General features: G+C 29.0%; 4 protein-coding genes across 4 annotated transcripts in view; 2 read left to right on the top strand and 2 right to left on the bottom strand.

Moving 5' to 3' along the window:
• The first annotated feature begins 3,266 nt into the window (after positions 1-3,266).
• The window catches only part of LOC132953790 (uncharacterized), a 39,146-nt gene continuing 20,845 nt past the window's right edge, over positions 3,267-21,567 (top strand). The window contains exons 1-2 of the mRNA XM_061026131.1: positions 3,267-3,341; positions 16,414-16,599. Of these exons, the coding sequence (XP_060882114.1) occupies positions 3,267-3,341; positions 16,414-16,599 (261 nt within the window). The remainder of the gene's footprint in view (positions 3,342-16,413; positions 16,600-21,567) is intronic.
• Positions 7,615-8,347, bottom strand: LOC132936600 (uncharacterized). The gene is made up of 5 exons (XM_061003356.1): positions 8,334-8,347; positions 8,261-8,286; positions 7,975-8,205; positions 7,743-7,933; positions 7,615-7,674 (listed from the first exon to the last, which is right to left on the bottom strand). Exons 1-5 carry the CDS (start codon positions 8,345-8,347, stop codon positions 7,615-7,617), a joined length of 522 nt encoding a protein of 173 aa, XP_060859339.1.
• LOC132936587 (uncharacterized) lies at positions 8,346-9,669 on the top strand. The gene is made up of 3 exons (XM_061003327.1): positions 8,346-8,689; positions 8,772-9,318; positions 9,418-9,669. Exons 1-3 carry the CDS (start codon positions 8,346-8,348, stop codon positions 9,667-9,669), a joined length of 1,143 nt encoding a protein of 380 aa, XP_060859310.1.
• On the bottom strand, positions 12,399-13,830 carry LOC132936583 (transcription factor Adf-1-like). Its single transcript, XM_061003322.1, has 4 exons — positions 13,674-13,830; positions 13,100-13,250; positions 12,520-13,025; positions 12,399-12,433 (listed from the first exon to the last, which is right to left on the bottom strand). Exons 1-4 carry the CDS (start codon positions 13,828-13,830, stop codon positions 12,399-12,401), a joined length of 849 nt encoding a protein of 282 aa, XP_060859305.1.

Below are 21,567 nucleotides of genomic sequence, written 5' to 3'. Positions count from 1 at the left end.
AACTCACCATGTGTTCAATATCATTTATAGATACACTTTTATTTTTATTTGTACCATTATTAAAACTAAGCATCAGCAGTAGCAAAACTAGCATCAATAGCATTATAAGTATGATTAGCATTGATATTTTCAAGACCATCATTCCTAAAACAAATAAAAGCAATATTATGTTAAATTTAAAAGCTGAGTTAGAAATATTAAAAAAAATAATTTCTTGATCCAAATATAAGAGATCAACAGGAAAAGTTGATTCAACTTCATTACATTTTTCTAAAACTTTATCAATAGAATAAATATATATTTGTATTTTCCTGATCATTTATTATTTTGCTAGAATCCTGATAGTTAAAACATGTTTTAATACAAAATATGAATTAATAAGTAATGAGGTATAATAATTATTAATAATTAAATATAATTCAAATTTCAAATTTTAAAGTAGGTATGATGGTAACAACCAAACATGAGCATTAACTTGTTGACTGATAAACCAATAAACTGAATATCTTAATAACATAATAATATTATTCTGTATTCATATACAGTAGGTATACAATGTAGGTATAATATTATTTTCAAGTATAATAATTACACTAATTTGTTATCATAATAATATACTAACAATTTTTAAAGTAACATTATTAACGTCTTCAACCCATTCCTAAAAAAAAAAATATGAAATATAATTTTATTTATTATATAATATCATCCAACAATATTATTATATTATGGTACTTTTAACTGATATAGGTAATTAGCTTAATGTTTTGTTTTAATCACACAGATAAATGTATTAGATATAAATTTAAACTTACCACGATTCTTTGCTTGCTTTCATACAAGTTTGAAGAACTTTTGAATTCCCGATATTTTGTTGATAATGAAGAAGTTCTTCAACCAATTGTAGATTATTTCGAAGAAACTTGAATTGGACGTACAGTTCGTAGAAGAAGAAAAAATTCAATGTTCCCCTTAGAAATGTGAAACTGTTACAATGATGTAGTTATGGATTTCCCTCGGACTACTAACGCTATTGAGGGTTGACATCATGCTTTTAATACAAGTTTGGGATCTCACCATACCACGATATGGAAATTTATCAACTTCTTGGAGAAAGAACAAGGGGTGCAAGAAGCAAAAATCGAGAAAATTAATTTAGGTGAGAATAATCCAGCCAAAAAACGTAAGTATAAGGACCTTGACAAACGTTTAAAAAAATGGGTAGTGATGTCGTACGCGATCTACCAAAAATAGTATTTCATTTCCGTATTATTTTTATCTTACAAATATTATACAAGTATTATTTTTATAAATATTTTTATCTTCATTTCCTAGTCTTTGATCAGAACATAACAAACGTCCACGATTATATTTAATTTTTCTTTGAAAAAGAGATTCGTCGATTTCCACAATACAACCTTGCCTACCCATTTTCTGACGTTTAAGTTGTACCAATCAACAACAATATGGTTGCTTCGTACTGTCCAGAGTACCGTTGTTTGAACATGGTTAAGGTAGACCCACACCAATCCCATAATTCCCGTAATGTCAACTTGCTGTTACATCTACCATTACGTACTGATTGAAAAGGTTGACATCCTTTTTTCGTGCATCTTAATGTAACTGCTCTTTTAAATGATCCATCCGAATTTCTCTTTTTACTTGTTCTGGTAGATTCTTTAAGATCTCCACCACAGCAATGCTAGTTCTATTTTTTCTTTTTGTATATTTTTCACCTGAACTATATTTTAACTGGCAATAAATTATTATTATATTATTAAATGAGATTCATACCAATTTATTTTTGTAGAAGCAATTTCAATGTTAAACTTTTAGTTTGAATGTTTTAAATTTTTATTTTATAATATGGAAACTAAATATACATTTATATTGTTTCCAGATTTTACGGCATCAACTAGTTCCAGCAACATTAATTCAGACGTACAAAAAGTCAAACAGAACTACTTTGAGAGAGATACATGGAAACTTAAAAATATACCAAAACAAATACAAATACAGAATATTAATTTTAAATTACGAGGTGCTATAGCATTTAGTTGTTCTGGTGAAAAAAATGTAAGACAACCCAGTAGCCATTAGCGTTCTGCTTGAGGTCTAATTATGTTAGGGAATGTTTTTACGACACAAAAGATCAAATTTCCAGGAAAAAAGAAAATCAGAAAATAACTGTAGAGATTCTAATATATACTGTATGAAGTTTTTTTTTTTTATGGCCTTTTCGACCAAATATATTAATTTTTGTTTTTTTTTAACTACCTACATAACATATTCCTAGCTTAAGGTATCCATATCTAGAGATATTAATAATTATTATACATATTTTGGCTTTTTAAGTGCAATTAATAAATTAATTTTAAGATAATAAGATAGTGACTAAAAAGTTAACGGTTATTACTTATTAGATAAACAATATGGCAGAGTAATTAATTGAAATTTTACCTTTTTTGGTTTATTTTTAGTAATATTGTGGATTTTGTCAGTGTTTTGTATATTTTACAACCATTAAAAGATGACTGTGTAGTTAAGTTTTGTATTATTAAAAACATATTGTCTATAAATGGTAAAATATTTCTAGTTTGTTTAAGATTTGAATATGCTATCCCACTTTATGAAATTCTATGCATCTGGTTACTGCATTAGTTTCTTCGTTGGTTTTAGAATGAACCCTCAAATACATGCCCGTTGTTTTCGCCTCGGAGAACAACATAATTTATATTCCAATAACATGTTTAAATTGTGACAGTCAGAACAACCCCTTTATAGGTAATAATTGTACATTTTACTGGCCACAAGTTGATAAAGTAAAAGAAGCTAATAATGATGCTATTGTAGACAGAAATTAGACAAAAAGAAGTGGCAAAGTATTGATCATAGTTGGTATAATAGTTATCAAGCTATTTTTCTATTTTAATCTTAAATATTCGTGTGATTTACAGATTCTTGTAAAAAAGGAAAATATTTGGATACAACCAAAAATCAAAAATAAATAACTGTCATAGTTGAGTTTATTGATGAGCAATCGGTCGATGTGGTACCTTGCAGCTGGATCAATGCAGATCAAGTTGATAGAGCGCAAGGTTTTGTTGCACGGTGTCTCTGTTATTAATATATAGTGGCTAGATTTGTTTATTTTACAACTTAATATTTATGGTAACGCCATTAAAATGATTTTGTTTTAATAGTTATTATTGTTAAAAAAAAAACGTATTAGAAGTTATACAAAAGAGATATAAATTTAATCAAATATGGCTGAAATGGATGATTCTAGAAAAAGACTTTTGTTGCTCACAACCAAAATTCCTTCCGATGTATTATTTGCTGTAAGTTTCTTGTAATGTATACTTATTTTACGGTATTATATACTGCCTATATATATATATATATATATACACACAATAAAACCTCTGAATATCGGACACTCACGGGATCGAAAAAATTGTCCGCTATTGAGAAAAATTAATAAAATAATATGTATGTATGTCTGGAAATTTAAATTTTATTGACTATTTAAAAAATATCTTACTTTAGGTTTATCATTACATAATTTATTACAATTATTTAGACGTAACAAAGTATATTTTACAAAATTACTTATTGAAAAAAAATCTGAAATTTTAGTTTGTTTTTTTTCTTGTATTGCAATTTCCTCAAAATTAGACTGGAGTTGATTAACTAATAACAATGAAACTGCATCACTCTTATTGAGACAAAATGTCTTCAGTCTATTCGCTAACTGCAATGCTTCTTTGAGCGTTATTTTTTCTTCGGCTACACCGTCTACACTATCTTCTTGTTCTACGTCATGCTTTTCATTCTCACTCATGCCATCAGTGATCACAAGGGAGTCCGCAAGGAATTTATCAAGGAGGGGGGGACAAGGTATTTAAATTTTTAATTTTTTGTTTCATTATCTGATTAGTGATAAAGTACCTTATTGTTTTTGACGTGTTTCCTATCATATAGGTAGGGAACGTAAAAATGTAATTATTAATTATATGTATAGTTAGAACTTAATCTTACAGTATTAATTTTAATTAATGTGCAACTTTAAATTAACAAATTCATTTTTTTATATAAATAAAATGTAGTCATTGATTTTATAATTTTAGGTTACTTATACAATTAAATGTTTCCAGCTTCTATAAAATAAATAAAGAACTACCAAACCATTTATTTTGGAAATATCTAATTTATTTTTTTACTTAAAAACAAACATAGCTTATACTGCTCACAGCTATATTATAATAGGTACTATAGTAAATAACCTTGATTAAAATAAATTATTAGAAAAATGTATTCTTACATATTAAACTGTGTAAATGATAAAAACTTTTAATATTCTAAAATAAAATATATACACTCTATAAGCCTATAACATAATGAAATAAAAAAGAAATATCATAAAGATTAAACTTTATAAAAGTATTACCTCGAACGACTTGGGGTTCTCAAAAAAAAATAATATACAAATATTAACAAATAATTATAAATAATAACTATTCAATCATTGAATAATAGTTCCATTCTGTGTGGTAGTAGACCAAATTCATTTATTTATTTAATTCTTCAATTAATTCTAATTTATGATTTTTGACAAACTAGGTTAGATCAAACAGTTTTGACTAACTGGACAGCTATCATGCATAATTAAGTCGATTATCACCAATAGTATTTTTTATCCAAGTTTTTACTCTACGTAGTGTACTAAAAGTCTTTCTATTGGACAAGTAGTAACTGGTAGAGTTAATGCAATAGTTATGAATTGCTGGATATAAATTTGCTTCATCTAATAGACTTATGAAACTTATATTTTTCATTTCACTTTGACTTATGTTTATATTTTTCCACACATTATACCATAACATACACTTCTTAACCAAATTATCAATTTCATAAAAAATATTTATTTCTACTACCCATGTTTTTAAATTCATCATGCTGCATTTTTTTCATATTACTTCGGTGTAAATTAAATAAGGAATGAGCAGCACTGTTGTCATCAGAAAATCTTAGCTTTTGTTATTCTAGTTAAGCAGAAAATTTTGCCATTATGAATAAACACACTATACAATTTGGTTTAGTTGCTGCACTATGTAACTGAAATGCTTGACTTTTTGTTTGTGAATCAACGCCTGTTTCCATAGAAATTATTTCTAATTGTTCAACTATCCCAACAAAATGTTCACTAAAAATTCTTATAGTTTTATAATTTTCTGACCATCTAGTCTCGCAAAATAAAGGACTTAACCTAAAAAATGTAGTAATTGACCTGATACTTCCAGCATAGTTTTGATTCAGCATGTTTATTCAAATCATTTATTACTAAATTTAGTCCATGTGATGAACAGTGTTCAAACACAGCTTTAGGAAATTCATTTTTAATAATTGCTTGGACACCATTATGAATACCTGACATAGCACTACAATCATCGTATCCTTATCCCACTAAATTGTTTAAATTGCTTAAATTTTAGCATGCATATCTATTAAAGCAACAACATTTTATTTTTATAATTAATATATTATGTTATTATATTATTACTCATAATAACTTATCACCTATATTATCATCATCTTATACTGTCAAAAATAAATGATCGGCTATTGGATTTATTTTGGCTGAAGCTTCTTTAGTTCATTCAAAGTTACATGATGCTGTTTGGGTATATTTGTAATCCTTATCTTAGTTATTAGTATAGGACTAGATGTAATTTAAGTTTTAGATTTTGATATTAAAGTACAATTTATTCTTAAATAATTTTAAATCCAAAATAGGCAAAAAATAATTTTGATTCATTACGTTATTTTCGAAGTTCGAATAACGGTTTATTTTGTGATGTTCTATGTGTTAAAAGTTTGAAGAACCTAGGTATTAGCTTATTACGTTCTTCGTGCAATTGTTCAAAGAACTTAATAAGTTATAACGTTTTTCTAGTAATTCTTTAAAGAACTTAATAGGACAGGGCCTAGAATTGTGTGCAGTAGCTAATATTAAATGAGTAATAGCAAATTTAAAAGTGTGCAGTACTTATTTTAACTTTGTTAACTTTGTACAATTCTTTGCTGTGTTAGTTTTGCTTTAAATATATTCATTATTTTCTTAATAAAACAGTTGAGTAAAGGCGATGATTAAGTGCACCCCTGTTCTGCTTGTCTTATCTTTTAATTTGCTGTTGCTTTTCCCATTGTACTGTCTGTTCCTTGTTTAACACGTGTATTGTTCCCAAATCTTGTTTTTTAATTCCTATTCTTTGCAATGCAGGAAATATTATATTCCAGCTAATACTATTAAATGCTTTTTCTTGATTTATAAAAGCCAAGTCTGTGACTTAATTAATTTAAATTTGTTAACAAATGAGTATACGAAGTTCCAAAATTGCTTATCTCGTACCTCTATGCTTTCTCACAAAATATGGGCCGTTTATCAGATAATTTTCTACATTCCTTTCTATACGTATTTTGATACTTTTTGCTAGAATTTCGGATGCGTGTGTAAATAGGTTAAGCGTTGTGAATTTTCGCATACTATGGATTATATTATATGGATATTTTAGTCATCCAATAAATGTCCTCTGGACTGTGGTTGCTCATATTATTAATGTTTCATTAAATTAGAGATTGTAAAAATAATAATAATTTATTTATTAGTTATATAATAAAGATTTAATATAAAATCTATATTATTCTCTCTTCTTATCCTCAATAATATGTATACAGTGAAACCTCGATATCTCGAAGTTTCTGTATGTCAAATTTTTTTTTTAGTCCCGATCGTTCAGTATTGGACTTACTATACTTACTTACTTATTCAGTTATTTTGGTATATCGAATTTCCATATGTCGAATATTTCTATTAGTCAAAGTCATTATCCGGTACCCACCACCTATTATGATTCACTAACTCGAATATATGACAGATTAGATAACGTATAAAGGTTCGCTCAAACCGAAGCGGTAGCGGGCAGCGGCAGTGGTATTTATCGCTTTTTAAATACCGCTGATCTAACCTAACCGGAGCGAAATATTTCGCCAAAAATTACTAGTCGACATTGTGACACCATAGGATTATAATTAGGCTTAGGGACTTATAGCTCTCAAAAAATTATAATATATTATAATTAGAGTTAGGGTGTTGAATATGTTGATGTGATAATAATATATTAATATTCATATTGCATTGTTGCACTGTACAATTAAAATATCCTTGAATTCTGGAAGTGTCATATTATATATGATGGGATATTCTTTAACAATAGCTGTAACAATTAACTGTTCAACTTTATTAGTCATTTTTATTATAAAAAATTAAATTGTAAACAAGAGAATCGTTCATACATTCAAACACCACGACGCACAGTGGTCCAAAATGAAAGTTTGGCGCGTCAAAATTAATAGGTAATGGATAATGCTTATATATACAAGTTTAAACTTTTTCAAATAAGTGTGTATAATAATATATATCTTTCAATTTAATATACTATGCATATATAGTATTTATATATACAGGGTGACCCAAAAATCAACTGATATGTAAATGTAAAAAAAAGAAGTTTATTTATTTTAATCTTAGTAGGTATACAAATTATTTTTAATTTATAAATCTTCATCTGTTTTATCTGTTTTACCCTCAGTTTCACTAAATTCTTCATGAACCTTCAAATCGTCATGATCCATATCATCAGAATTACATAAATTTAAAATAAGACAAGTAATGATTTTACTTCATCCGGCAATTGGGTTATAGTTCTTGTCGGTAATTTTCTCATTGTCGACAAATATGGATCAGAAGACACGAGCAACATATGGAGGATGTCTTCATTTGTATTTAACCTCGAACATTTTCTAGAGTGATGCTCTCTGTATTTACGCAAATCCTTATTTTTAGCTTCAGCTGCTTCTTCAGAAAGTTGTCCTGTACATTTTTATAATTCTATTTAAATTAAATAATCTTACCCATTGGCAATAATGCATAATGTACAATATCTGCACCATGTATTAGTATTTTATGGACACTACTGGGCATGTAATACCAAGGATAAAGGCTAACATAAAGTTTAGCTGTTTCCAAAGTGTACAATTTAAATGTTTTTGAATTAATTTCATGATGACTTGATATAGCATATAATATATTAGCGAAACGTTGAATTAATCGGACGTCTAAAGGTACGGTGTCCAATGCGCGACCTGTCGCCGCGACCAGTTATATTTTTCGGTCGCTGATGACCGACTGGTGTCCAACGCGCGGCCGATCGTAGGTACTCGGTTCTAAATTTCGTCAGTAGCACGCCGATGTCTATTAAAGAGTGACGTACAGCGATACCAACATGTCCGATAATGACTTGCTGTGTGTTTTGAATAATAATAAATTAATTCTAAACTTACTAGAAGATGAATTGGAAGATAATGAAATATTATTTTCGTATTTGTTGCCTAAAAAAAGGAAACCAATTGATTCCTTATTTTTAAACCACGATTCTGATGGATATTTTAAAATCCTAATAAATAGACATTTGTTCGAAAATAACGTCAAATTTCGAGAGTTTTTTCGTATTAGTCGCGAACAATTCGATTTTTTGGTATCGTTAGTTGAATTGGAACTTACAAAATTATCATCCAGGAGAGTAAAAGACCCCATTTCAGCAGCGGAAAAATTGGCAATTACCTTGAGGTATGTGTTCAAACTACTAAATAGTTTTAGATAGAAAATTTAATAATTCATAGTTTTGAATACATTTGTTATATTAATGTAGATATATGGCTACGGGTGAATCATTACGATCTTTATCGTTTGGTTTTCGAATTTGTCGCACCTACATAAGTAGAATTCTTAAACAAACTTTGGCTGTATTGAAATCAAAATTAATACCAATATTTTTGAAAGACCCAAAAAACGTAGATTTTAAAGGCAAAGCAGCAGAATTTAGTTGTAAATGGAATTTTCCAAATTGCATTCTAGCAATATATGGGAAACATATACGTATACGTAGTCCAAAAAATTCGGGAAGTTTATTTCATAATTATAAGGACTTCTTTTCCATTGTGTTATTGGCAATGGTTGATGGAAACTATAAATTTATAGTAGTAGATATAGGTTCTTATGGAAAGGAAGGTGACAGTGGCATTTTCCTAAAATCAACTATGGGCAAACAAGTTTTGAACGGATCATTTGGTTTTCCGGAAGATTCTACACTACCTGGGTCTAGCATAGTCGTACCCCGCGTGATTGTTGGTGATGAAGCGTTCAGGCTGCATAAGCATATAATGAAGCCCTATACAAAGAAAGCTGGTAGAGACGATGTAACAAAAACCATTTTCAATTACTGACTAAGTCGAGCAAGAAGAGTGACTGAAAATGCTTTTGGTTTATTGAGCCAAGTTTTTAGAGTGTTTTATCAGCCGATAAATTTAGATACATCAACTTGTGAAGATTTAATTTGGGTAGCGTGTTGCTTGCACAATATGTTGAGAACTGGTTATATGGAAAAAAATAATCACCCATTTTACGATTACGAAGATGAACAATCAACACCAACAAATAACATGTTACCATTATCAAGAGGAGGTGGATTTATCAACATTGAAGGTTTTGATGTAAGAGATCGTTTCAAGTCATACTTCAATAATGAAGGCTCTGTACCATGGCAATAATTTTGTAAATAATTAAATACTTTATAATAAAACATTTTATTGAAATACTTTTTAAAATTATAAATAACACTGTACCTTTTAATATATATATTTAAGCAAAACAAAAATATTTGTATTATATCTTAGTGATTATAAATATAATTTAAAAAAAGATATCTGTTTTTGACTAAAATAAAATAATAACCTTCAGTCTTGAACAGTATAGTAATAATTACATAATAATAGTTAACACATTCGTGGACAGCTACTGCTATAGCAGTAATTTCAAAAGTTGATGTACATATATCACTACTGTTATAGCAGTAGAATATAAACCATTCAAATTAACACAGTACTGGTATAGCAGTAATAATTTCAATAGTCTCATATGAAAGAGCATGTTTTACTGTCCCACTGCAATACTTCAGAGCATTGGGCACTGTATTATATATGTGTTATTTTTAGCTTTATTTATCGTTTTTTTTTTTTTGGTATTTCCATGAACCCTATATTCGATATCATTATTATTATTTATAATTTAGCTATATCATTATTGCTTTATAATGATACAACACAATATATAAATGTCTACACCATATATTCGAACCATAACCGATAGAAATGCATAGTTGTCCGTGTAAGTATTCAGTTCGATTATAAACATCGTACGTAATAGGTGTCTGAATATGTCACGTAATAATATCGATAAATTGCGCAAATATTTAGATGAGTCGTTTGATTCGTCTGATTTTTCTGATCAAGATGATTCAGATGTTGACCCAGATTTTTCGTTACCAAGTACGAGACAAGATTCGTCACCAAGAGCAGGGCCGTCTCATACTTTTACAAATACTGAAAGTGACACAAGTAATGAATCGTTTGAGGTAAGTTCAAGTGATAATGATGATTATAATAATGCTAATAACAATGATGATGATGATCAATGGTACGAGAATTGGGAAGATATACCAGACTTCCAATTTGACAATAGTATGTCAGGAATCAAACTAAATATACCTGATTCCGCAAAAGATAATCCTTTACAGATATTCGAAATGTTATGGACACGTGAAATAACTGATATGGTGGTATCCTCGACAAATAATTATGGTGTAAAATTAACTTCACAAATTCGTCCACATAAAAAACACTGTCGTGCAGCTGAGTTTAAAAAAGTTGATGCGGAGGAAATATATACATTTTTGGCCATTTGTTTGCTCTCTGGATCCGTGAAATTTTATGTAATCAGAGATATGTTCTCTTACAATCTGCTCTATTATCATCCTATCATATCGAGAACTATGTCGGGTAGACGCTTTGAACAGATTTTGAGATGTTTTAGTGTCGAATATAATGACCCAGAAAAAGTAAATAGTACAAAATATGATCCAATAAAAACAATTGAACCAATTTTTAAAAAACTTATAAATAATTTTCAACTTGCATATATTCCATACGAATGTCTATCACTTGATGAATCGCTTTTATTACATCGTGGTCGCCTTTTATTTAGACAATACATGAGACTTAAAAAAGCAAGATATGGTACAAAGTTTTTCGAGCTCTGTACACCCGACGGATTTGTTCTAAATATGGAGATGTATAAAGGAAAAAGAGAAGAAATTCAAGTCGGTTCTACATCAAAAATAAATAGTTTAGTTTTTCGTATTTTGGAAGCATTTCTTGATAAAGGACATACAGTTTTTATGGATAATTATTATAATAGTATAAGTCTTTCTAAAGAACTTCTACATCGAAAAACACATACAACAGGAACACTACGCAGTAACCGTAAAGGCAACCCAAAATGCGTAACCACAAAAAAGTTGAAATCTGGAGACTATATTTGGCGTCGACAAGGAAAAATTTATGTATCTAAGTGGAAAGATAAAAGGGATGTACTAGCGATAACTACAAAATACCAACCACAACTTTTATCATCCAAAAATCGATTTGGAAATGAAAAAAAAAACCGAATGAAATTATTCAGTATAATAATAACATGAGTGGTATCGATAGGTCAGACCAAATGGTAAAATATTATAGCAGCCCACGAAAACAATCACGATGGTACAAAAAAGTTTTGTTTCATCTGTTAGATATTACAGTGTGGAATAGTTTTTACATATACAAAAAACATTTTGGTTGCAATTCTATGACTTTTAAAGAATTTCGCGATATTCTAATAAAAAATATGATAAACCTTCCAATAGATTTAACAGCTAATCAAATTTTTAATGCCCCAAAACCAAAAGATCCAAAAAAACAAACTACCAATGCCAGAAGAAGAACAACACTACCAAGAAAAAATCCCATTACCTCCACTGTATAAAAGAAAACATTACTTCAAAAACTGCAAAATATGCACAAAAAAAAACGTGAGAAAACAAACCCAGTATCAATGTAAAGTTTGCAATATTCCACTGTGTCCGGGATCATGTTTTGAAGACTTTCACAAAAATATGTTGTAAAAAAACATTTCATTATTTTATATTGTATTGATTCAATTTATATAAGACTACATTTTTATGTTTATTTTTTATGTCACAATATTCTTTTTCAAAATTTATTACACAAAATAAACCAGGTTGAGTTGAATCATTATTTTTATTATATTATTTTTAAAATATAATTATACTGCTATAGCAACGCAGTGATGTACGTAGTTGTAAACAACAATGTAGTGGGACAGTGCTGCTATAGCAGTACCCAAATTACTACTGCTATAGCAGTAATAATTAAGTGCGTTTTTATAAGTAGTTTATTTCCGCTCCGGGAATTTCAACTGTCCACGAATGTGTTAAGAATTAATAAACAAATAACAAATCTATTCATATAATATATTTTCATCAAAATTGTATGTTGTAAAACCTTGTGAACTTTCAGATGTACCATATGTTGAAGTTGATGCATTTGAAGGTGACATTTGTAAATGTATGGAGTTTTCATTTGGTTGGTTAAAATATCCTTGAGTTATAATATTTCTTGTTTGTTGTGCAGCATATTTTTCTTCAGTTTCAGCCACTAATGCTAATGTTTTCAATTTTATTTCATTGATACCTTTGGTTGGTAATTTCTTCACAGTCATGGCCAAACTTTTGAAAAATAAATCTATCTCATCATCTTCATTCATTTTTCTATTTAAAATTGTCTCATTTTGAGACTGAATAGCTGCTATTAACTTTTTTTGTTCTTCATTTCTTGTTGCAAGAATGACTGCCAACTTGTCCTGCTTCGATCTTATACGTCGTGGACTATCTGTGGTTTTTTCTTTTTCTTCTGTTCCTCCGTTAAATTCTTCCCCTATTCCTATGTCAAGTTCTCCTTCTTCATGTAGTACAGATGCGCTTTCAGATACACTTATATTTGATGAAGAACTAAATACAAAAAATATATATAAATATATACAATTTATTAAGTATTGTATTAAAATGTATAAATGCCTAATTACCTTCGTTCGTGTTGAACTTTATCTAGAAAAGATACGTGTGCCGCCAAAGGCCACTTTTTTTTTAGCGATCTTTCAGAACCCGTACCCAATTTTCTTTTATTACGATTGTAAGAGTCTCTGATATTTTTCCAACGCTTTTTGCAATCTTCGACTATAAATATAATAATTATTTATTTTATATTGTACAGAAATACTCATTTTACTATTATAATATATTGTGGGCATATAGCAATATGATTAAATATAGAAATAACGAAATAAACCCAATAAACAACATGTTTATCACATCTTATCGCCAGTCAAAATTATGAACTGTCAATGTGTACACTATACTTGTCGACACCGGCGACCAGGGCAATGTTATAAATAATATTGAATACCCGTTGTGGCGTTAAACGTGTTAAACATAATTATTATTAAATATTATCGTATTGTATAAAATTATATAATTATTATCATATAAAAATATAAATATTATCATTATTAAGTATAAATTGTTTATTGTATTTCTTGTACACAGATTGTAAATAGTCGTTTTTATTATTTAAATAAAGAAAACATATTAACTACTTACCAGACTTTCCAATATTTTGGGAAATTTCTTTCCATTTTGAATCTTTAATTATTAAATTAAAATATTGCATGTGTGAACAGTCATAAAGCTCTGGATATTTACGCACAGATTCAATAAAAAGTTCATCTTCTTGTGGTGTAAATGCTATAACCGACATATTGACCTCGAGAACGAATCGTCGACGCGTCGCGCTACACTGCTCTCGTCGCGGTATTGTCGCGTGTCGCGACGGCAAATTATCTGTCGCGCGTTGCAGTCGCGGATAAGGACACCAGTCAATGGGAAACACAAATAATCGGTAGATTTGATTTTCAATATGATCAACTAATCGTCTCGTACTTTCTTTAGACTCTTTTATATACTCAAACATAATTGGTCTACAAAATCTTGTTGAGGAATATCGAGGATTTTCCCAGATAGTAAAGTAGTTTTCATTTCTTTTACATCTTAATTGAAGCGGAACTAAAGATGCCATAACTATATCTGCATCTGTTTTATCAGGTTGCGTTTTAAAAATTTGCTTATACCTTGAATGGCCCCCACTGCCATCACAACCCCACTTATAAATCATTTCAAAATTATAAGATTGTGAAATAATTTGAATAGTAGGTATTTGAAATATTCGTTGAATAGTATGATCAAGTAAATTTTGCAAAGGTATATTAGAAGCACTTTCTGATACAAAACATTTATCTGGATAGCATCTTTGTTTGGCTTGAAGAATACTATTATATGATGGATATATATTAGCATTACGCTGTTTTGCTTCCAATCGCAATCCAATATATTGATTTTTCGTAAGTCGTTTATCAATTAAACAACAAAGCGCTTCATCATCAGAATATGTTATTGGTTTATTATGGTCTTTAATATTTGTTTTTATTTTAGAAGCTCTGGTTGGAGTTATAGTTGCCTCTTTAATAATTCTGCACAGTCTCGTTTTCCAGCTTTATATAATTTTGTTTGAGTTGCAAAAATTAATTCCGGTGTAGTTAGGCCATCAACGATGGCTTTAACTCTTTTACTCTTCGTTCTATTTTTTAAGTCAGAAAACTCTTTTGATGGCCTTCCTACAGTTTTTGAAGTTTGATCATTTTTTATATCAGGAAATTTAAATTCTGTTTCTAACCATTCTTTATATTTATTCATAAATATGTTCAAAGTTCGATTACAACCTGACCATTTTTTTTATATAACTTGTATCCCAATTTTTAGAACCGTAATTTTGTATGATAAAATCCAATAAATAATTTCTAGAATCAATGTTTTGAGGTGACAAAGGTCTATTATTTCTTAATTGCGAAAACAGTGTCTTAAACGTCAATTTTTTTTCACAAACATTGTCTGAAATAATATATTATATTAAATTTAGAATTTAAGTTCAGAAATGTATTATTTATATAATTAAAGCTATTTTTATTCTTAAACACATATACACACACGTTTATATTAACTTGTTGAACATACAATTTTAATGTAATACTTAATATTTTAATTTTCAAGGTACCTATCTCATAAAGTAATAATATATTTTCTATGGTAATAAAATTTCTAGAATTGCAAAGGCAGCTAAAGGCAGATAAATTATACATGATTAGAAAGCTAAGAACTTATACTATAATCTACAATAGTTAATTAAAAAGCAAAATTGGGCAATTTCAATCAGAGCTCTTTAAATTCACGAAATCATCAATTATTCAATAATTTTAATACTGCAATACAATTAAATAAATAAAACAGTAGCAATTTCCAAACTTGAACAACTTACCTTCAATTTCCATGTCCATATTAATTTTTCAAAATATAACAAAAAAAATTACACAACAATTTATGAAAAATATAATAGGTACTTTCTTTTCGGCGTTTACTCGATAAATGAACAACGTTCACATGTTTATTAGCGATAATGCATTTCTTATCTGCAGCTATTTTGATATGGGTAATACAAAAAGTTATTTTTGTGATCAGTATTTTGTAGACAGCCAGTTCATCATTAGAAAAATATTTATAAGACAACTTTTTTTTTATTAATTTTGACGCGCCAAACTTTCATTTTGGGCCACTGTGCGACGTTAGATTCAACTTCGAGGTGCAAACTTCAAGTTGCACGATTACGATGAATAGATATGTGTTTGATAAATATATTAATAATATGAGTTGGGAATTTACAACTGATTATCGCAGCGGTAAGCGAAAAATATAGTGTCTGCAGCGAAAAATAAAAATATAGCACTCAATCTTGCGGTAACATTTTCGCCGCGGTATTAATTTCGCGCTAGTGAGTGCACTCGTATTAAAACGTATGGACATTAAATTTCGCTACCGCTACCGCTGCCGCTTCGGTTTGAGCGAACCTTAAAATGTCCAGACTATTAAATATAAGATAAATGACAGAGCTTATACACACAACGTTGTATGCAAGTTTTATTGAAAATACTTCTAATACTAAACAAAAACAAACAAAAATGACAGATTTTCTACTTTCATAGAAAATAATGTATACTTACCTAAATAACGAATACTAATACATAATATGTATGCAATGTATAAATACATTCTATGTTATAAATACAAATTTTTCCAAATAATTAAACATTCTTATTTCAAATTTTATTTATGTTTTAAATGCCCTCGCTAACTCGAAGTTTCGATATGTCGAATTTTTTTTTTTGGTCCCTTACGACTTCGAGATACCGAGGTTTCACTGTATAATATTGCACTTTTTATTTTTTGGATGTAGCTATCTCTGCCGATCTTCTTTACCCGGCATCCTCAGCATGATAGAGGTAACACTGCCCTAAAAATGTCAGTCAAACTCAAACAGCAAGGCGAAAATATCACTTATTTAGAGTTTTGCAAGCTGTTCGTCGACATCTACCAAGACCAAAGTGTGTTAAATATTTGCAAAGAAATTTACTCGTCCCAGGTAAATATTATATAACAAATGTAATGTAAGTGTTAAATTTGAATTCAATGATAAATTGTTGTATTTGAAGACAATCTGTCAACCTATATTACTACTAACAGTGGCAAAGAGTCATAGATGATGAGACAACGTATTCTCACTTAGATAGACACTTAATTTGGTTTTATTAAATTTAAATAAAAAATTTCATATGTATATTATAATATTATATATTCCAATAGGTATGTCAAAATATTTTTTCTTATACTACTGTAATATTTAAAAAAAAATACTGTTGTGAGTACGCGCATGAGCAGGATGTGACCGGCGTGGTTATTTAATCCAGTAAACATCCAAATGACTACAGAACAAAAATAATTATGATACGACATATTGCTTCCTGCGTGGTGCGCAGGTGGAATTGAAAAACGTGTGGGGGTCATCGTTTCTTTATAAGATGTGTCTAGCCGTTCATACTTTTCATTTATTTATTTTTTACTCTGTTATCGACGTCACGTAAACCTTTTCTAGTGGTTTGTTTACTATAATGTATTATACAACAATCCAGGAAGGTCGCACTAAGTATAAAAAGAAAAGAGCGCCTTAAAATGCACACATAGACAATGCAATTCACGAAAACTAGCCGGGTATAATTAGAAAAAGCAACACGATTCACGAAAATAAATGTTTGTGAAAGACTAGCGAATTCCTAGTTAAATAACAAAGTTTGAAAATACAATCAATTGGAAATTTGACGTAGGTGTGCTATATTTTTCAAATAATTTCGAACAATTAGAATGAATCAGCCTATTACGAAACTTAATTGTAAGGTAACCTAACCTAACCTAACTCGATAGCGATAATTCAAATTTTTACCGAGTATTGCGTATATAAAATAGCACAATTTAAAAATGCTTATTATAAGTCGTTCACAAAATGAATAATCGTAGAATACCAAAATCCAAACATAGATAATGTTCCAACTCGAGTTCGCGATTACACGTGTAATGAACTACACGGATACCCGTGTTTTTACCTATGACGGGGTTAAAGCCCGTGTTATAAAAATACCCGTGACCTTAAATACTCATATATTTAAATAAAATCGTATTTCACTATTTTGTAGTGCTGACCTACGATTGCTCCACTTTCTGAACTCAATATGACAGTATACATATCATAATATATTGTGTTCACTACCTCTTTGTATATGTTCGAAATTCGTAATCACAATCATCAATAATATTAATAAATTACAATAATTAAATAAATGTGTGTATGCACCTAAGTATAATTGATAATGAAAAGTAGGCATACAAAATAATACAGAATTTATTTGTTTACTTGTATTTTATTACATTATAATATCTAAAGAATTTAAATTTCGTTTTTTTACAAAAAAAGTTGTACCGCATAATAATTAAATAACAAAATAATAATAAACATGTACCTATATATATATATGTCGCATCCACTTAGTGAAATCGCTCATTTCATGAAGTGGATGTCCACTTCATGAAATGTATCCATTTAGTGAAAATGACGTTTTACTACACTATATGGACAATTTGTTGACCTTTTCATGAAGTGGATGAAATTTTTTCCACATTCTGTAATATTACTATTTATATATACGAGTATTTTTGTTATTGGGTTATTGTACGATTTGCACTAGGTAATTGTGTATAATATGATAATAATTAAATAATATAATATAGGTAACCATAAATAATGAAGTATAAAAATTAAATTAAAAGTTTTCTTAAACTTTATTTTACATTTTATTATTTATTTTAACATGGTTCAGAGTTATGGCAACGACTATTGCACAACATTCATATTATACACAATTACCTAGTGCAAATCGTACAATAACCCAATATCAAAAATACTCGTATATATAAATAGTAATATTACAGAATGTGGATAAAATGAATTTCATCCACTTCATGAAAAGGTCAACAAATTGTCCATATAGTGTAGTAAAACGTCATTTTCACTAAATGGATACATTTCATGAAGTGGACATCCACTTCATGAAATGAGCGATTTCACCAAGTGGATGCGACATATATATATATATTAATTAATTAAAAAAATAACAATAATAAAGTAATCACTCACGATCTAGGAAGTTATAACAATTGTTTGTTTTGGTAAAGAAAAATCAGCATGTTTACCGTCTCGGGCGCCAAACAACTTCTCTTGGCCGTCACTATGTTTCCAGCGGTTGAGAAACATCTTTCAGAACTAACTAACGTTGCTGGTATCCCTAAATATTTCATTGCCAGAGCAACAATTAGTGGATATTTTGATGTACACGTCTTCCACCATTCTAGTGCATCAAAATCAAATTTTAACGGTGGTTCTGCCAAGTAATTTTGATACTGAATGTCAGAATCATCTATATTACGGTTTACCTCATCACCGAACAGAAATTCAAGAGCGCCGTGATGTTTAGTTACAGGTGTTTTAATTTGCACATCGCAATTAATTTCAGCCATTTCGTTTATCAAATTTTTAACCCGTGAACGAATTTCCTCTCTTGCATCAACCGTTTCATACTCTAAGTCCTTGAACCTTGGGTCGAGGAAAGACGCTATTTGCCTAGCAGATACGACATTAGAAGCAGTCCACAGTAATTTAAAACGGTCTGAAAGTTCTCTTATTACAGTGGTTTTAAAATGTTCAGCTATTTCATCATCACTTATATTATGCTTTAAATGCTTTTCTATAACTGCGTTTAGAAGAGGTCTCACTATTGAACTAGAACAATATTTTTCCCCACAAAAAACAGTGGTCATAATTTGTAGAGGCTTAAGCAATTTTATGAGCGTTTCTACATTTGTCCATTGGTGTTCTGACACTTCAAATTTGTGTGCAATCGCTGCTGTAGTTAACGAACGATCAGCAAGAACATTTGAAATAGGGCACCTATTTTTATAAATTCGATCAAGCATCATAAATATAGAATTCCATCTGGTTTTACAGCTTTGAATTAAACTTTCTGTTGGCATACCTAGTTGTTCTTGCTTATCTTTTAAATATTAACTAGCTAAATTTGAATGCTTAAAATGACAAACAATTTTACTACATAATTGAATTAAATTATCTATTTTATCATATTTTAGGGCATTATTGACAGCAAGTTGTAATGTATGTGCAGCACATGTTATATCATTTTTTTTTGTAATATTATCCAGTAAATTAATTGCATTCAACACATTTTTTGCATTGTCAGTAACTACTGCCGTAACTTTTTGGTCGATTTCCCATTTATTAAAAGTAATTTCTAAGTGATCGGATAAATTTGAAGCTGTATGACGATCTTCTAATTTGTGAGTTGTCAAGGTGTATGTTTTGGGGCACCACTGGTCATCAATAAAATGTGCAGTAACTGTTATGTACGATTCTTGAGCTATTGATGACCAACAGTCCGATGTACAACTTACACTTTTGGCATCTTTTAATTCTTTTTTTATTAAATTTTCAACCGACGATTTGAATCATTTGAGTCTCTGTTTGATAGCACCTTCCTTACAGATAATATAATTTGGTTCGACTATGCTCATAAATTGTTTAAAACCAGAACTAGAACAAAAGAATAAGGGCATTTGATTGATAGCGATCATTTTAGCTAACGCCTGATGAATTTCTTCTGTTCTTTCTGAACTACAAATTCGGTTTCTTTCAAAGTTCTTACCAATATAAGTTCTACGTCGTTTACGGGGTGGTTCACGAAATTCTGATGATGAGGCTGAACAATCGGTATTTAATAAACTAGTTGATGATGACGATGAACACTGTGTTAAACCATCAACTAAATTACACTCTTCTACTTCATGAAGATTATCATCACTAGGAAATAAATTAAAGTATAACAGTAATTACAATTAATTAAATCAATTTTATAGGTATAGTAGTTGAATGATAAGATTAATATATATTATGTAGATATAGCGTATTATAAATAATATTGTAATTTATATATATACCTAATTTACAATTATTATTATTGTTAAAGTTAATGTAATTATTATTAGGACTGATTGAATGTGTGTGTCGTATTAAAAAAATATAAACCATATAATAATGTTATATAATATTTTCGGCATATTAAATACAAATAAATTAAATCGAATGAAAATTACGCGCACTCGGATTATGACAAACACGTCTAATGTATATATTTACACGTGTATATTACATACGTGTATGATTTACGAAAACCAACTCAATAACAGATTACTACATGTCCCGATATTTTTTATTTGAATTATTACAAATAAATTGCATTTATACATACCTTTGATTTTGAGTGTTTTTGCTTATATTGTGTATGAGTTTTAAATGTCTGCCGAATGATCCCGTTGATCCACCATCACAACAAAACACTTTGTTCGAATTATCGTCACACAGATCACAAAAAGCTTTATCACCTTGGCGTTTACCGTATTGCCATACCCAACTTTTAGATCAATAACTCATTTTTCAAAGAAAGAATATTTAATATGTATAATACAAATGTCAAGACCTACACTTCACGTGACACGTAGTAATAGTGAACACAAGCAAATAAGGTACAGTATGGATGGAACAATTTTAAAATCACCAAAAATGTTTAGATAAAAAGCATACATAGGTAGTAGGTACATAAATGTAATGCAATAACATTGACGATAAGATAACTTTGCGAATATTTATGTTTGAATCTTAAAACCAGTTTCAATATTACTCTCTTATATATTATTATACTTATAGCTTATAGTGTTTATGCCTATATAATATTATACGATAAACGAATGCATCATACTAATTTTTAAGTATAACTAATAACTATAAAAATTACTTATAATAGTTATAATAAATGAGTATTTAATATAATTAACTTGTTGTGCTATTACTGCTATTTAATCTTATAAAAACTCGTATAAAGAGTTAGGAATAGTTAGCAAAAAAAATATTTATATTAAAGAATATCTGAATTCT

This window comes from Metopolophium dirhodum, chromosome 1 (assembly GCF_019925205.1).
Source record: "Metopolophium dirhodum isolate CAU chromosome 1, ASM1992520v1, whole genome shotgun sequence".
Lineage (NCBI taxonomy): Eukaryota > Metazoa > Arthropoda > Insecta > Hemiptera > Aphididae > Metopolophium > Metopolophium dirhodum.
This window is presented reverse-complemented; position numbering and strand designations above follow the sequence as displayed.

Coding starts and splice junctions, on each gene's coding strand:
- LOC132936587 (XM_061003327.1), top strand. CDS start 8,346: ATGTCCGATAATGACTTGCTGTGTGTTTTGAATAATAATAAATTAATT. Junction 8,690..8,771: donor AAATTGGCAATTACCTTGAG/GTATGTGTTCAA, acceptor ATATTAATGTAG/ATATATGGCTACGGGTGAAT. Junction 9,319..9,417: donor AGAAAGCTGGTAGAGACGAT/GTAACAAAAACC, acceptor GTGTTTTATCAG/CCGATAAATTTAGATACATC.
- LOC132936600 (XM_061003356.1), bottom strand. Junction 7,934..7,974: donor TTATGCATTATTGCCAATGG/GTAAGATTATTT, acceptor AAAAATGTACAG/GACAACTTTCTGAAGAAGCA. Junction 7,675..7,742: donor TAACCCAATTGCCGGATGAA/GTAAAATCATTA, acceptor GACGATTTGAAG/GTTCATGAAGAATTTAGTGA.
- LOC132936583 (XM_061003322.1), bottom strand. CDS start 13,830: ATGTCGGTTATAGCATTTACACCACAAGAAGATGAACTTTTTATTGAA. Junction 13,026..13,099: donor AAAGTTCAACACGAACGAAG/GTAATTAGGCAT, acceptor TTTTGTATTTAG/TTCTTCATCAAATATAAGTG. Junction 12,434..12,519: donor TACATCTGAAAGTTCACAAG/GTTTTACAACAT, acceptor ATTCGTGGACAG/TTGAAATTCCCGGAGCGGAA.